Raw genomic sequence first — 17,593 nt, forward strand, 5'->3', positions numbered from 1 at the left:
TACTGTGCTTTAACCTTTAACATCCATTAGAGGTTTTACGTAGAAACCTTTCAGAAATAAATCAAAGTGAGACTTGCTTTTGTTGAAAGCACTATTTGAGCTCGGTAATATAGGACCATTAAAATCATTTGGAAATGTACGAAGCAACCGTCGCAAAATTACATTTCCATTTGCTGGTAAGATGAAAGATCAGCTAAACGTCGAGACAGTACTTTATAGAACTGTTATTTTTTCCATTGACTTAATTTATTTACCTGATGAAACTGCTAAGCATTGACAGAAAGCTCGCATAACACCAGGTAACGCGCCATTTGTTTTTGCTTATTCAACACCAGGTGTTTCCTCTTCGAATATACAAGATGAATTCGTAGGTATATTTAATATAAATTCCACGGATTTTATTGTCGGTAAAAATCCTCGGTCAAAAACTGACAAAATATTGATTTAAAATGATGGAAGCAACTAGCGAGAAAGAAAACGATGTTTAATACAACATAGACTCTATAGTAAAAGTCTAAGTCTCCACTTAGTTCGATCTTACAAACCACACATAGTTTTAGATAAACATTTATGATGACAATGATGACCAAAAATTCATAAGACTATTTTATGTATTTTTCGGTTACACGTAAACTATTAACAACAAACGTGGAATGAGCCTCGATTATAATATACAGTATTCTTTAAATTATAATTTCCAACATCTACAAAAAATCATATATTAGATATAACATAAATCCGTGATAGAATCCTATAATATATACATATAAATATTTGTTAGATGCAATCTGATATCCAGTTCAACAGGTCTGGGTTTAGGTTTGTTTCTAGGGTCGAAACATTGAAAATGAACTAGTTTTATCTTCACTGATAACTGTGGAACGGATTCCTGATTTACAATAAGAATTAGAGTAGATTGGTAGTAGTTCTGATTACAGATATGTTTATATTTTTCAAAGCAAGATAAATTCTATATTGCATTTTTTAACATTAAGTTTCTACATATCTTATTGCCAACGATTAGTGTTTAATCTAACAAGTATCACAAGCGATTGAAAGTGATGATTTTTGTGTGTAAATAATCGCATTTTATTGGAGCATAAAAGCATGCAGCATTTCTCATCGTCAAAAACACCTCGGATGTATTAGTATAAATATTCTACGGCATCTACAATCCCTACACATTGTACAAAACTCTTGCCATATCAGTATTAAATTCATTAAATTACCCTTAAACACCATTCATTAACTATAATCATAACGTTTGACGTTTAAACATAGAGATAACTATATATTTTACGAGCAGTTGTTGAAAAATACAAACACACTAATGCGAGTTGAATAATACTTAATTCGTTAATGGCAGGACTTATTACTCGAGATATGATGGAAATAGAATATCAGGACAACTCGGCATTATTCAAATATTCCTGCTTCGCAGCAATACCAACCGGATCCATTTCCACAGTTCTGAGTTAGATTTTACTGATAAACATTCGGAAATTAACAAATCTTAAACTCTGCACTCCAAAAAGATAATGGCATTGGATCTGATGGCACACTCAGTTCTTACGCTTGCGAGCATGGTTAATATATTGATTTTGATTAAATGCAATTGAATAAATAAAAAGAAAAATCATCATTTGTATATTTATTTATATACATTTTCCTAATATAAATTCTTGTGTGTGTATAAATATCTGTATAAATATGGGACGAATGTAATCTGATATTTCATATTATTTACACCATGGAACTTTTACGTGGAACGTCCTCTGCATCAGTCGGGTTTATAGACGGATTTACTGGTAATATAGCTGGTTCCGTGCGAGGTGGACCGGCTATATTATCGAAGCCCTGATCTGTACCTCCAGTAAACTGTGCTTGCTGTTCATTTGGCGAAACTAAGAAAAATGAAAGACATGTGCAGGAAATGAAGAAGTGTATCGGTGCGTAACAATGCTTTGGATACAGGAACCGTATATTCACGAAAGACCCGTAAGAACCCCATTTCGCGTTCCAATTTCAACCGCATCACTTTAGATTCTATTCAATTTTCATTAAGTTTCGATTTTTTTTCTGGGTGCTTGGATCCCTACGGAACATAGCCCCCGTTTGATTTGCAAGCATCCAGCCTTGTATGTAAGTAACTATATTGAATGTTTTTCCAAGTTTTTATAATCATATATAATCTGTATTGCATATAAACATGGCAAATGAATAATATATAGGGTATGTATGTGCCACGTAAGATTTACAGATGAAGCTCTTGCAGGAGTTTCGTGAACACGGTCCCAGGCAAACATGCAATTCAGGGGAAATATCATGCATGTTATATACGTTAAGTTTAAAGGGAAATTCAAAGTAAAGAAATGAATAAAATTAACCCATTGAACTGTTTATTGATTATCTGAAACTAAGGAAAAAATCTTATGAGTTCATCTATCGTATAAATGAAAAAGATAACGGCCACAATGACACCGTTTGGTCTTCCATATTTACGTGAAGTTCTAGTTACCTATATCATCCCTGGAGGCGGCCATTCCTTCTTCGACATCTTCTTTCTTCTGTAAATCAGTCATCGTTGTTTCGGTTTTATCTTCACCACTTTTTCTGTAGATACCGAATAAATATAAACCGTTAATGAAACACTCCGAGTTCGTGAGAAATGCCACTATGATAATGAAAAATAGGGCCTGCAATATTTTCCTCGAGTTTATTAATGTATAAATCCACTAGTCTCTCGACTAGTTCTGAATTGTGTTTCTCTCATTACGTTGTTGCAATGGTATTGTTGAAAATGACGACTAGGATGTAATCGAAACGGTGAATAAATTATTAGCTCGAGGAATGTAATAATATTGCTCGAGAAATTTCGCGTTTTTTTCTATTTTTCATTCTTAGCGGAACGCTTATCATGATATTTCCTTTCCTTCTTTCTTAAAAGTTTGTCAAATTAGTCCCTAGATTTAATGAACTCAGAATGAAATGCCCTTTTTCTCAGGCTTAGCTACTTTATAACGTTTACATTCATTTAACCTATAACCCATAACACCATAGGGTTGATGCATTTTCAAGCGTTTTGTCCTCAGAAGTAATAGCCTCAGTAAATTACGAGAAATTCAGCCCAATTCATTTTGGCTTCTTTCAAGTCTTACGAGGCTTTAACAATAGAATTATGATTAGAATTAATTATCAAACAATAATTATAGGATTTTCTATCATTGTACATAAAATCACATACGATCAAAGTAATAACGTCTAAGTGTTTCTGTTTTGTGTTGGTTATTAGCAGTTGATCATTAGCATGCTAATTGCCAAAATGAGAGATACAACATTGTGCTACTAACATTGAGATCCGGTACTCGACTTTTCGAGGAAACTGGATTTTCACAACGTGCATTCTCTATTGATTGCGTGCTGGGAGAAACACTAACATTTTGAATGTGAACGAAACAATCAATTGTATTGTCAATGTGTCCATCTGTCGTCTGTACTGTCGTCTCAGGGTCGAAATTCTGTGATCTTGCACCACCCCAGCGCATAAAACCTAGCTTCTAGGTTATAAATACGACCCCCCCACCATAAGATATAAAGGATAATTCTTTAACGAAATGATTTCTGAGTTCTCTTAAGCTCAACAATATTAGACGATGGGAACGAAGTATCTATTCCGGGACGAATTGAGTCTTTGATACTCATTAGATTTTTGAGTTTTTCCATCGTCGTAAGTTCTCCAGCCTGATTTTCATCGACTTCGAGAGGAACTGGGTGATTACTTCCATTTGTGTCAAGGATCTTTATTTTTTAGACTAAAAACTGATTTTAAACGGAGAGATCCAAATGTCAGTATGTTTTCGTCAATTTATATACGCGTCTAATCTATTACGGAGCGAACAGGCACGAGTCACGTGGTCAACAATCGTTACGCGCGCCACCTATACTTACTGGTTCTTCATTTCTTTTTTGTGACGTAGGAAGAAAAAGATGAGAACTCCGACAACCGCTACAACAATCAAAACGGCTATAAGTATTCCAACAATGAGTCCAGCCTCACCGGAAGTGCTACTGCCAGCCGTCAGGATGGCTAAAATACAAAAGTACATTCAATTTAGTACTAAAAGTGTTTATCAGAAGTTTCAAAGTTTCTGTGAAAAAACTGTATTTATTTCAACTAAGCTGACTGTTTAGATTGAACGAATAGTACTTACCCTCACAGGTGATACCAATAGCCGGAGTCCATATTGCTTGACCGTTTATCAATTCGCATCGATACTGTTGTGTATTTCCAACTGATTTGAATCCTTTATGGCATCCATTAATAGTTACTAAAGCTTGCACCGAGTAATTATTGTTGTCTTTGACGCTGTGAGGAATGTTCAATAATCCGCAGTAAGTCTCTACAAATTGAATGGCAGTAAAACGATAAGGACTCTGATTCAAAAGTGTAAAAGTTCTAGGCAAAATGCTTATGAATCCTAGCTGATGTTGTTTTGGTTCAACAGACAATCTAACAATTTAGAACCGGTCTAAGCACATTCTAACCATTCTAAAAACTGACGGAAGACCGGTCTGAACTCCTGCTCATATCGGTTCTATAGGCAAGTTTAGGATGATATGGTTCCTACAATTCCGATATATACTTACTGGGTACAATGCTTGCCTGTTGTGAATCGAATGATTCGGAATATTGTTTTGTCGCGATGGCAATAGCTTCACTTCCAGTAGCCTTCAAGTCGAAAGCGCAAGGTTCATTATTACCACACGTATCAGCTACAGTCGCGTTCGTCACCATATCGATATTGTCAAACTGCGGTGTATATTGCGTATCATCATTGAACTTAAGAAAGGTTTCTCCATCCGAATATTTGAATAGTGATTCGGTTTCTTGTATTCTCCCTATAAAATCAATCAGTTCATCAGAATATCAGTTCAACAAAACGTTTCATTCACGCGCAATTTAAAAGTAATTTACGATTCTTGCTTACATTGATTTCTAAATTCGTCGTAAATTGTTTGAGTATTTTCGAATGTTTGACCGTATTTAGCCGGTTCAGCCGACATCCACGTTCCTAACAGTCCTTCAGTCTTCGTCTGAAAAGGATAGAGCTTGAAATGTCGAATGCTGCCCCCACAACAAAGGCAAGTTCTGCTACCTCCCCTTTACGAAGGTTAATAGGTCTAAGGGTGGATTCAATAGACGATTGACTGGATATAATTCAATAGAATAAAAAAACCCACAATATGACGAAGACTATGAGAGTTGGGGAAATTAATGAAAAAATCTCATAGAATTGAGTCTAAACGTCACTTTCTTAGTTTTCTTCATGGTTATTTCACTGAGAACCTTAGTGTCAGTGGTATATATCGCTAACGTGGTTCACGCGAGCTCTTTAGTATAGGCAGTATACGGAGCTCCGCGAACCGGCCATTCTCAGGACTGGGTGGTTATGTGGAATGGTTATGGGCTTTTTCTTCAACTTAATCCATAGGCTGTTACTTTGTTTATGGGAACCAATTCGGTCTAATGGTGTTTTATGAATAGGTATTCGATGCAAGAAAAAAAGTCGTGATATCATTTCACATACTTTGAATTGCTCTGGAATGGTCACCAGAGCATTTAATAAGTTGTTGCTTCTGGTTATTTTGATACCGATCCCTTCAGCAAAGGTCAAGACAAACTCGGAGACATCGGCCGGTCTAAGTCGGTTAATGTTGAAACCTACAAAAATATATCACAAAGATTTATTCGAATAAATGAAATGTTCGTTTTCTTCGAAATTCATTTGTAATGGCGAAAGTTTTGAAATCATAAACGACTTACTTTCGAATTTCTGATAGAGCTGACCGGGTTGCGTGAAGAAATGTTGCTCCCATATACCGTTTTTATTCACCCACACAGATATTTTTCTGGACGTTTCCCAACCTATCGGCGCGAGTCTAACCTCGACCTTATCGGTATCGCCGTACTGCATGGCTATTGCAGTTACGACAGTAGCTGGAGTGTTAGTTGAAGCATCTATTGAAAATCATAAAACACAAAGAAATTAAATTTGATAGTAAAAGTGTGTTTTTAGTAGCAAATGAGTTATCGAATCTACTGGCCTTCAGTGCAGGTCGTTTGCTAGTTTTGGGTAAGCTAGCTGAAAGTACCCCTCCCATCCTAAACCAGCGGACGCAGCGTCGCCCGTGGTTGATCAGGATTTTCAATTTGTAAACGTAGGATATCTTTGTTTAAATTATAACCGTTTTTCTATTTAATTATTACCTATAAGCATCTGTTGTAATCGGGCTTGAATCTTGAGACCATTCGGTGCCCCGGCAACAGGTTTCAACAGCCAGAATTCACCTTTACCGTTAAATGTAATTCTTCTACCGTCGAATTGGACGAAATGTGGATCTCCGAAAACCGTCGCTTCAAACATAAAGATACAGAATGATATACAAGATCAGACAAAGCGATAAAACACACCTACAGACATAACACCCAAACCACGTCGATGCCAGCAAAACATATTCAATTGTCTGAAGAAGTTTTGATACAATTCTCTCCTCCATTATTACGCCGGTAGCAATCTGCTGCCTGGATCCCGCAGAAACATCAAAACCACAACTAACGATGGTCTCTTGAGAGAGTGTCCGAAATGCAAAGTCCTTTAGGTTTTAATCGTATTTATCGTATCTATTCTCCACATCTGAGTGTGTTTATACTACTAACATCCAGGCTACACTGCTAGCACTGATTTATCAGAATTTCTCCTGGGTGGACAGAACAAAATGATGGACTGTGTTTTTCCGGCTTGCCCGAGGACACTACGGCGGTACCAGCCTACATCTGCTGTATGTAAGTAATTCTAATCAATGAGATGGATTTAAAGGCCCACTGGCAGTAGAAGTTGAAATCTCACCTGCTTTAGGCGATGCATACGATTTACAAGAAGTCGTTGGTCGTAAAGTCATATACTGGAGACAGTTATCAGAATACAGACAGCAATGATAGTAACTAACTACGTCACGTATCCAGTGTGATAGTCTTGGTAAATAAGGTGGTTTCTCGTAGGGATATTTCCCGAAGCTCGCTGCCCTATCCGGAGTACTACCGTTATACGAATCCATGCTATACATGAGAAGACCTGCCGAATTGTAGCAACATTGATTCCCCGCACCTTTAGCGCTGAAAAGTGAAAAATATTCAGAATCATTCATTTCAAACATCTAATAGATTCAGTTCCACAGATGTCGGTGATGACTCGACTATGTGACCTGTAACTGTGGCACTGCGTCCAAGGTTTCAACGACTGTCTTATTAGATTTGGTCCATTTCCGAAGTTATAAGCCCAGAATCCTAACTTAAGAACCCAAAAGGTTTTTGCCAAGAACTATGGAACTGGATACTGTTAATTGATTTATTAATATACTTACTTGGGCTGCACGGATCGGACGCAGTGTTGAGCACCGACGTGAAAGCGACATTTCTTCGGATCTGGGTCGTTCTCGTTACAGGATACATCTGGTTCCCAGCGACCTATGTCTACTTTAGCTTGTTTCAATTCACACGGACACACCGGTAAATCATTCAGCCACGATGAATCTTGTTTGTCCTGATTCACCCATTTCAGACATTTCTGCTGTGCCCCATTCGCGCTCAGTCCTCTATTCGTCAACCATGACACCATTGTAAGCGTCGACCAAAGATAACTGTTAGAAAATACAAAATATGTTACAGATATTCTCAATTTAATTCAAGTACAACTCAGGCAGGTATCAATCTGCAGCAGTCTGGAATCAACCCGTCGGACCATTTTAGTGTGAAGTTTTTGAAGTCCTGATGAAATGTGGTCAGTGCTTGGTGTTTGTAGTTCATTTTCAATTAAAAATGCCTCAGATGAAGCACTGAACACATGCGAAGTGTAAATGATCGGTTTATGAAATTGTGCTGATTGATTGTCTTTGTAGTTCATTTTCAATCAACTTGTCTCAGGTATACGTAGTCCTGAACACATGTGTGAAAGTCTGAGGAGGTGCAGGGCCCATGCAGCAGATTGACCGCGTGATAATGTTGAAGCTATACATTGTTTAAAACGACTCTTACCTGGACTGCAGTGTGCTTTCTCTTATAACTATCGCTCCCATGTCGTAAAGATGACAGTTTTGATTCGAACATTGTACAGAATTAGCTTCGAAGATATGCATACCATCGTTCGGTGAATTAGCTGAAATCGTCGCCAGCTCGACCCACTCCGCCTTCAATGAATATAATCAATCCAAATATGAATGAAACAGGTACAAAATACAAAAATGCCCAAAAAGTATTGAAGTTGCCATAATCAATGAATACAAAGTTTATTAATCCGGCAGTTTCAAGATGTCCCAACAAAATAGTAATGCGATAACTAACTGTTTCTCTGAAGACTAGATTTAGATAAATCTTGAAACCATCAGATAAATGAACTAAAGATATCATCGATTGTAGGATTGTTCATTGTCATCTACAGGTTACAAATCACGTGACTCAATTACCCGATAGCTATGATAAACCAAGTCAAATATGCGTCTTTTGAAGATTCGTTTCTCAATTATTCTAAAACTTACGCCTCTGTTGAATGTAGGGTGCTCCCTGTAACCATAAACATAGATGTTCACTGTGGAAGTTTCAGCGAAAGCCAGCGTGTTCCATTTCAATTCCAGAGGAAATCCTGGTTGTCTTTCCGACCAATTCTGACGATCGACAAGAGTAACCGGGAACGTATCTTCAGTTGGCAAACCTTTAATATACATTACACAAATTACAGGATATTTGTAAAGATTTAAAACATTATAACGTATTGAATGAATTCATTATAAATGAACTGTGTTTTCGAGATGAGATGAGTTTCCCTCATCTATTCAATTGATTCATTTCATTCGATGTCTTTTTGGCATCGCCCATACAAATTAACAAGTCATATCTGTCAGGAACGAAAAAGGGAGTTTGAAATCGAAGTACAAATGTCTAGATGGTTGGTCGAAAAGGGAAGATGTCACCGCCATCGGGCCAGTGGGGGTTGCGAGTTTATTGACCGGACAGACCGGCACCGCGTCTGGTGGGACGAAGCAGAAATTGATTCTCCACCAACAAATAGACTGAAAGAGAGAATATACTTACCGACATGTATATGAGTTGGGTTACTATAATAAGTGGCACCGCCGTCATAACTAACTTCAACTTTCACATCTCCGACTTTCATGAAATAAGGGGTGATACAGTGAACCCCGGTGCTGACGATGGCGGGCTCTTCATCTTTACCGTCAAAACGACACATAACTGACTGAGTGATACCCTGTTCTAGACACAACCCCGATATCTCAATCATATCTCTACCGAATGAACTGACTGTATGCGGATACGCCTGTAATTCCATACCTGTGTGGTGGTGGATTAAATCAAAACATCGAAATAAGAGCTAGAATTAACTAGATACGCGATAAAACCATGCAGAAGAAGAAAACGAGTTGGAAAAGTTTCCCCGAGCTACGTAATATTCATGCTGCCCAACGTTGCGATTATATCCTAGAAGTCATCTTGCAGAAATTGTGAAATAAATATTCCTGAAAGATGTGAATCAGGATCTAGTTGAACTGTTGAATTTACTACCAGCTCAAGGAAACATTTCAGACTCGTTTTTGTATTGTGGGATTTTATCATATACATGTTATCGTTCAAACACCGAGTGTTTCATATAGATTTCAGTTTCAGAGAATTTCAAATTGTTTTTAAGACATTTAAATGTAAAATTCTCGGGTAATATTTGGATTCTAACGATGTGAAATTGATAATTGCTTCACGTACTGGCTTCAAACTCAGGTTTAACACAGCCGCCTCGTAGAATGTTTTCTGTCGATATCTCATAGTAGAATCTTCCCGGAATATGAGATCCCATATTCACCAGTTTCGTCATCTGATCGACATCCCCTGATAACGGTAGAGGATACCAGCCCTGTTCCATACCAGCATTGAATCCAGCCTAAACAAGGAAATAAGTATTAGGATTTATTGCAAATTTATAAAATAGCAGTGAGCAAAACTATCTTAAGATCTCAAAATGCTGAAATTTAAAGCTCTATGAATTCTACAGTCACTTGTATTTGTCATGGAATTGTTCGGAACAAATCAGCCGAATAGAACTTCACTATACGTCACTGTGACGTCACAGTATACTGGATGATCATGATTTGTGAAAGCTGAATGATCACGCCGACCCGTGGCCGAACGGGACGGTCGATCGTCACCGACACCTGAGAGCCGAGTTCGAACCGTGAACCACTCACACATATAAACATGCGACCAAAATGTGATTAAATATTTCATTGTTTTTTTCTTCAATTTGACCTTTATTGCAGCTTGATGTGGATTTTTTCTAAAAGCCAACACGCGTTAAGGATAATCATACTTGAATAGTTATTGAATAGTTATTATGAATTACTTACAGCCGCTGAAATAGCTCCCTTCGCGAGGTTTTGAATGGTGTAATACTGTAATATTACGTAAGTCTTCACTTCATCTGTTAACACCGTCAGTCGAAATGTATTTGTCTGTGTGGAAAAAATCAAGACAATTATTAGTTAGCGACGAATCATTTCCTCGGAGTCATTTAGTGGAAACTGAATATGTAAACTGTATATGTTTTTAGTGTCTGGGTGTGGGTTGTTTTCAACACGATACCGTCGACAAAGGTATCAGTTCAAACAGTTACACTTTTCACACGAATATCTACATCGAAACATCTGATAGATTGAACAATTCTGATATTAGAAACTCCTTGTAGAAACAATAGATGTAGATGTATCGGTCACCTTGGTCGTATCGGCGGCGTCTTGCTCCGCGAGTTGGTTCCAAATCACTTCAAATCCATTTTTAGATTTATAACCTCGGGACCCGATTGCGTATTGTCGGATTTCAGTATCGTAGGCGTCTAACGTGGCATGCGCTTCCTGAATACACCAGAAACAAACAAAAAAATCAACAGATTATTAACCATTGCTGCAACACTAGGAGTTCCGTGTTGTAACGATTGTATGAAATCCCAAACTAGAAAAAGAAAAATGGTCCAAAAAGTATCCTTTTGATGATTAAGTAGATTAGTCCAATATAGTCGGAACCTTTTCTTCTTCATAGTGTAGGGTTTTATATCACATCTATAATTACAATATTTTTGATATATCGCTATGTAATATCAGTAAAGAGAAAGGTACATAAATCTTGAATAAATTAATAAATTACGTTAATTGTCGATATTCTCATCGAATACGTACCGGAAGTTCTCTGTATGATATATTTCCGGGTGAAGTTGGCTCGTTGTTTACGGGATAAAGTAACGCAGCAATTAGTGGTTTATCCGATTCAGGTAATGCGTAAGGTAGTGGAAACTTTCTGTACCTTCGCTCGTTATCTTGCCCCATAATCACATAGCCGTTTGCATATACCTTGACAAAATATGGCGTTAGCATAGTTATTGTATTAAACTCCAAGGGAAGTAAAGTTCTGGTCGGTATCTTCGATACCTGGGACACTCCTGAGTTTCACAGTGTTTATCAAAGTTATAACTTCGAGTTGGGATTAATAGAATGTTTGTCAAGTCTTAACCGAGGACTGGGTGAATAACTAATGTTAATTAGTTGGTCGGAAATCCCTAAATCTAGTCCATATATTAAACGATGTAATTCGTCATTCGTTGTACTCGGTACCATCTGTAATAACTTTATCAACGAATATATTCTGATGCAAGTATTTTTTTGTGAAACGACAGGAAGATTAATGAATGGAAAAACTTACAATTATTGAACTAAACATTCGGCCGTAAAACGGATATTGAACTGAGAATTGTTTGATGCAGTTGCAGTTTTCGATTTTATCGTACATTTTCGGAATTTGTACAAATGGCGGATCATTTTGCGCGAATATCTCTTCCACTGAAAAGGAAAAGATGAGAAATATAAATTCAATAATGCGGATAATAGAAAACCTAGCAAACATCCTGCTGTCACACACTAGAATTCAGCTCGATAAATATCGCTGAAAGAAATATAATTATCAGATTCAGATAAACAACAAAATTCTAAAATAGACTTCCGTAACGATGAAATTTCGAAAATTTATAAAAATGAAACCACACCATTCATGATAGTTATTTATCTTGTTAATCACATTTTCTCAGTATTTCGCTATTATTCGTCATTTATTACACTTTACATTTGATTTATCACGTATAACTAGTATCGGAATCATATTTGATTATTTCTGGCTGAAATACCGTTGGTCATATTCACGTTCTGTAATGGGTGGGTGTAACGTAATTCACGCAACATTATTTACATTGTATTTAACCTAATCTAAGTAATTCTTTTGACAATAAATCGCTTATCACCAATGCGTCATTCTTTCGAAAAATAATAAAAGACATTCATTTCTCACGAAGGGTTGGGGACATGTTATCGTACATGTATATATTATGTACTATGCGATTTAGCTTGGAAACGATTGATAAGTCTCATTATATGCATTGTGTATTTACCTAATCTAACAGGAATGATTTACAATCTTCCATTTTACTATCGGTTACCTGTGACCGTGTCAGGATATCACACAGGCCAGGTTGATTTTAACCTGCCCAAACAGAGTGAATCGTTTTAATTTCGATGAATTATTTTGACGGTATGAGATGCGTCTTATAATCAAGGAACGTTTGTTGATGAGTTACTTTGAAAAAATAACTGGTCCGGATCCAGACCCAAGGCATATATTTGGCCCGTGTCATATAAGATTGCGCGTTCACAGGTAAATCACTTAATGCTATTAGAACGATAATGAGGCAAGTGACTGGAGTCACTTACAGTACCACTAAGCATTCACACGGACTAATTTGACCCATGCTTAAATTCGGAACGGGTCTGGTCTGACGTTTTAGATCAAGCCATATTTGGCCCGCGTCAATAAGGTACGCACCCATTTGGCACATTGTTGTATCGCAGTTGCTATATTGAGTTGTTATTGATGTCGTGTAAATAACTTCTCAGATTCGAAGAAAGGAATTTTGCATTATCAATAGATGTCATATTGACTCACAGTATATGTATGACACATTATGGTCGTCTATACATCATCTCAATACGTCGTCAACTTTATCATTACTTAATCAAAAACAATCAGGAGAATTCTGCATCTGACATTCTGGTGGTACTCGGACGAGGGCTCCGCAAAGTTATTTGATTATTTAGAATTTTTGATATGATATTGACTTCCAAGGTGACTAAAATAAATTTTATCTTCCTTTGTCTTAACTTTTCGTTCAACAAAAATCGTAAAAGTAGTTGCAATCCTCTTTCGAATACATATTCAAAATAACGAAAATGATTTAGAAGAAGGATTGATGAAATCTGGGTTCCATTGAAATGGTACGTACATGTACATCTAGATATACAGAATTCGACCAACCTGTTCTATGTTAATGAGAGTTTGTATCGTAATTGATTAACGTAATAAATATATTCTACCATATAGACAATTTTATAAAGTCAATTTTAACAATGTTTTTTAGATGATAGAATATCTGGTTGCTAAACAAGGTACAACACCGGTGACACGAATGGCCTGACACGCCTTAATGGCGGATCGCCATTTTGTGGGTCGGTGTTGTGAGTCTGATGAATGTAAAGCTAAATCAATCCTTGCAATATCAAACAGTATTTTCTCAGTGATCTTTACCTGTTTGTCCATGAGATGAAATTACCAAATTCAACCAAACGATACTCAATATACTGAATAATCCTGTTAATAGCTGCCGATTACAGGTATGCGACGCCATGACTATGTCTCCAAGCCTGGTATCATCCCTATTAGAACCTTATCAAATTTTTGTCCCACATGCGACTCGACTCCGAGATAAGCTAATTTTACATGAGTAGGCTTAAAACAAACATTAGGACGAACGCATACAGGTCTATTTACACAATATACATAGTCATCTGACCCAAACTAAAGCTTTAATGACAATAAAACTATTTCCCTTCCTCTTCCTTGCGTTTATCGTTTATCTGTATTTTTTGTGAAAGCGTCATAAATGAATAAAAGACAAGCAGGATCCAGTTCCACAGGTGTGAGTAATTGACTTCGAATTAACTCATTGGCAATGGACTGATTTCAACTCAGATTTTTATTCTAACTCGCAACTGTGGAACTGGGTCCAGAATTTTAATGAATCATACATCTATCCGATTTTGAGGACGAATGATCTATACTTTTGCTAAAGGCAATGAACACGATGAACTCTCAATCCAACTATAATAAAATGTGAAAATTATATTACTGAATCAATCATGATTTATTTTCGGAGCTTTCAAAAATGTTACTGCCCAGTTATTTTATTATTCAACTGAATTCAACAAAAAAAAATGAATTAATGAAAATTGATTCGGAAGAAAAATGTAGTTCTATTGAAAATCGTGTTGAATCGCCGCGAAATTTTACACATTAAACACAATGAGAATTTACAATGAGAAAAGAAATGTCGATATTTGCAGATCTATCGTTATTTCTTTACTGGTTTCATCATCACACACACACACGATATAAATCAGGAGTGATATCTACTGGTAACGATTGTTGTAATCTATAGATCACGATAACTTGGTATCGCATCTCAGATAAATCTCAATAATCATGAATTTTACTCATGTTCAGATGGTTCCAGCATACAACAGTTATACCGTACTCATGTCCGTGGAGAACAAGTCTGGCGTATATCGCATGTGTTCATTGGTCATTTCGTTGGTTCTATTTTTACTGGGTGCCTTCGGAAATTCAGCTACTTTCCTGATAATGATAAGTCGTAGATTTCGCAGTTTATCTTACGCTAACTATCTGATCATTTTGTCTGTTACCGATTCAGTCGTCTGTGTTAACATATCACTGATGCCCGTTTTACAATATGTTTTAATGCACGTAAAAAGTGGTCCTATATTCATAATGAATTCACTGATCAGTTGTCAAATCTACGAAGCTGCTTTGTTGTTCTCTGTATCCAGTAGTTCGTGGTTAATCGTGGCTATATCTCTAGAACGTGCGGCAGTTGTTCTCTTCCCGTTCACATCTCGTTTAATATGTACACCGAGATTCGCCCGAAGTGTTATTGTGGTAATTATGGTTACGAATTGTATTATATTATGGATCTATCCTGCTTGGATTAGCTTTTTCGATAACTTAGATCCTCCTCTATGTTATTACGGGTTACGTGAACAAATGATTTGTTTTATCACTATAGTTGTCCATGTTCATTTTCTTCCTTTAACCATCATAGCGACGTCAAATTCTGTAATAATAATGCAGTTATTCAGAGGTTCAAAAATAGTTTCGTCCGATAAGAAAACTACAAAAGCAAAACGTACAACAATAATGCTTGTAACAGTTTCACTCACATTTGCGATGTTAACACTTCCCTCCTCTATTTCTGCGATCTTGCCAATCACCGAGAATCAGAGAGTATTTCTTTTAGACATTTTCACCCAGATTCAAATGTGTAACTATGTGGTCAACTTTTACATGTATCTGTTACTGGGACGAGAAATTCGAGAATATTTCTGTGAAAGAATTCGCTGTTTCTCCTGGCAGTAAGAAACCATAACTTTTCAATTAGACGCATGAACACGTTTGATATTTGGTCAAGATTCTAACTTTTTACACTTGCTTGTGTAATTGATTATTATTGTATGTGGCCAGTCCTTGGTTGATCATGTTTAGGGCGAGCTGAACCTTCCGGAGAATACTGACTCACGCAATCTTTAGAGAATATCTTCTCTGAGATATCTTCAGTGACAAATGAAATTTGTGTATTCTTTAAACTGAAATATCTACACGAATTATTTGCGCATACGTTCATAAGTAAATAACAGTTTATTCTCCGCATTTTATTAGTATGTCATTTGGAATGATATTAGAGTGTTCACATGTAAGAGATATTAACAATATTTTGAAACTTGTGGTAGGTTTCAATGAGATGTTGACAATAATACGGTACCGAATAAGACATAATAAGACTTGGATTGGATTCAACGCGTGGACAGATAATCATCATGTATTTATTTGTTAGAACATATTCAGCAATGACGGCCATGAATAACATTGAGAATAATGATGAATTCTTCATTAGTAACGCAGATTGGTAAACGACCGTATCACAGTTACACAATCGTCATGTCATTAGAACACAGACACGGCAAGTACCGTGCATTCTCGATAGTTTACTTTTTGATTCTGTCTCTACTGGGATCATTTGGAAATATAGCTACATTCCTGATAATGATGACTCGCAGATTCAGGAGTTTATCGTACGCTAACTATCTGATCGTTTTGTCGTTATGCGATTTTGTATTTTGTTGCCACATGACGTTGATACCAATTTTACAGTTTATTCTTTTGCGCGTAGCGAGCAAACCGATACTGATGGTGAATTCGAAGAACGGTTGCAAAGCCTACGAATTTATAATGCTGTCTGCCTCCTTAACAAGTTCGCGTTCAATAATAGCTATATCTCTAGAACGTGCGGCAGTTGTTCTCTTCCCGTTCACATCTCGTTTAATATGTACACCTAGATTCGCCCGTTGTGTCATCCTATTTATCTTGATAATGAACATTCTTGTCGCATGTTTTATTTCCCCAATACTGACTACGGAATATCTTGAATCTTTTGGATGTTACTTCAACAACTCTTTCCTACCGTTAAAAGTTCGTTTGATATTTTTCCCTATTTATACATACAGTCTGCCCATAGCGGTGATTATTACATCCAATATTGGAATAATAGTTCAGTTATTCAGAGGTTCAAAAATGGTTTCGTCCGATCAGAAAACTACAAATTCAAAACGTACGACAATAATGCTTGTAACGGTTTCACTCGCATTCACTGTATTCACATTCCCCTCCTCTGTCATTTCATTTTCGCCTATTCCCTTAAAACTGAAGTATTTTCTATTTGAATTTTTCACCAATGTTGTAATGTGTAATTACGTAATAAATTTTTACATATATCTTTTACTTGGTCGAGAAATTCGTGAATATTTCTGTGCTAAAGTTTGTTGGATGTTGAATAAACGGTGGACCGGCTTTCATTGAAAATCGCTGATAAAAAGAACAATCCTTGTTATTTAATGATGCAATACATTTATTACGTATTTCAAGTTGTAAAATTAACACAACGACTCTTTTAAAGAGTCGAACGAGATCTCCAGCATTCGAACCCTGTGCGCAAACCTCCGAGGAGCAGTCACAGTTTATCAGTGTGGTGACCAGTCAGGATATGGTCCCGGGCAACTGGTTGTCGAACGCTCTATTCACTTACAATAACCTTACCAGGCCAATTACCTTGAAGAAAATTTCCCATCAAAAAGCAGATTACATTTAGGCAAAACTAGAACTAAAAATATTTTCAGTAGAGATAATGCGAATGCACAGTGACATTAGATTAGTTATAAGACAGGTGATATTTGATACACGGTTTTATCAGTAAAATGACTTTCATTCGTCACAAAATATACAAAAATGTTCGATAAATAAATGATGATT

General features: G+C 36.6%; 1 protein-coding gene across 1 annotated transcript; it reads right to left on the reverse strand.

Moving 5' to 3' along the window:
- Nucleotides 1-394: 394 nt before the first annotated feature.
- Nucleotides 395-13,942, reverse strand: LOC141905410 (sushi domain-containing protein 2-like). Its single transcript, XM_074794264.1, has 20 exons — nt 13,742-13,942; nt 11,813-11,949; nt 11,293-11,463; nt 10,834-10,971; nt 10,468-10,572; nt 9,830-10,004; nt 9,146-9,403; nt 8,593-8,765; nt 8,093-8,244; nt 7,423-7,698; nt 6,909-7,174; nt 6,269-6,415; nt 5,825-6,019; nt 5,589-5,722; nt 4,989-5,094; nt 4,648-4,899; nt 4,212-4,400; nt 3,949-4,087; nt 2,519-2,613; nt 395-1,904 (listed from the first exon to the last, which is right to left on the reverse strand). The coding sequence occupies exons 1-20, from the start codon at nt 13,839-13,841 to the stop codon at nt 1,744-1,746; spliced, it is 3,369 nt and encodes a 1,122-aa protein (XP_074650365.1). The 5' UTR covers nt 13,842-13,942; the 3' UTR covers nt 395-1,743.
- Nucleotides 13,943-17,593: the final 3,651 nt, after the last annotated feature.

Source organism: Tubulanus polymorphus, chromosome 5 (assembly GCF_964204645.1).
Source record: "Tubulanus polymorphus chromosome 5, tnTubPoly1.2, whole genome shotgun sequence".
NCBI classification, from domain to species: domain Eukaryota; kingdom Metazoa; phylum Nemertea; class Palaeonemertea; order Tubulaniformes; family Tubulanidae; genus Tubulanus; species Tubulanus polymorphus.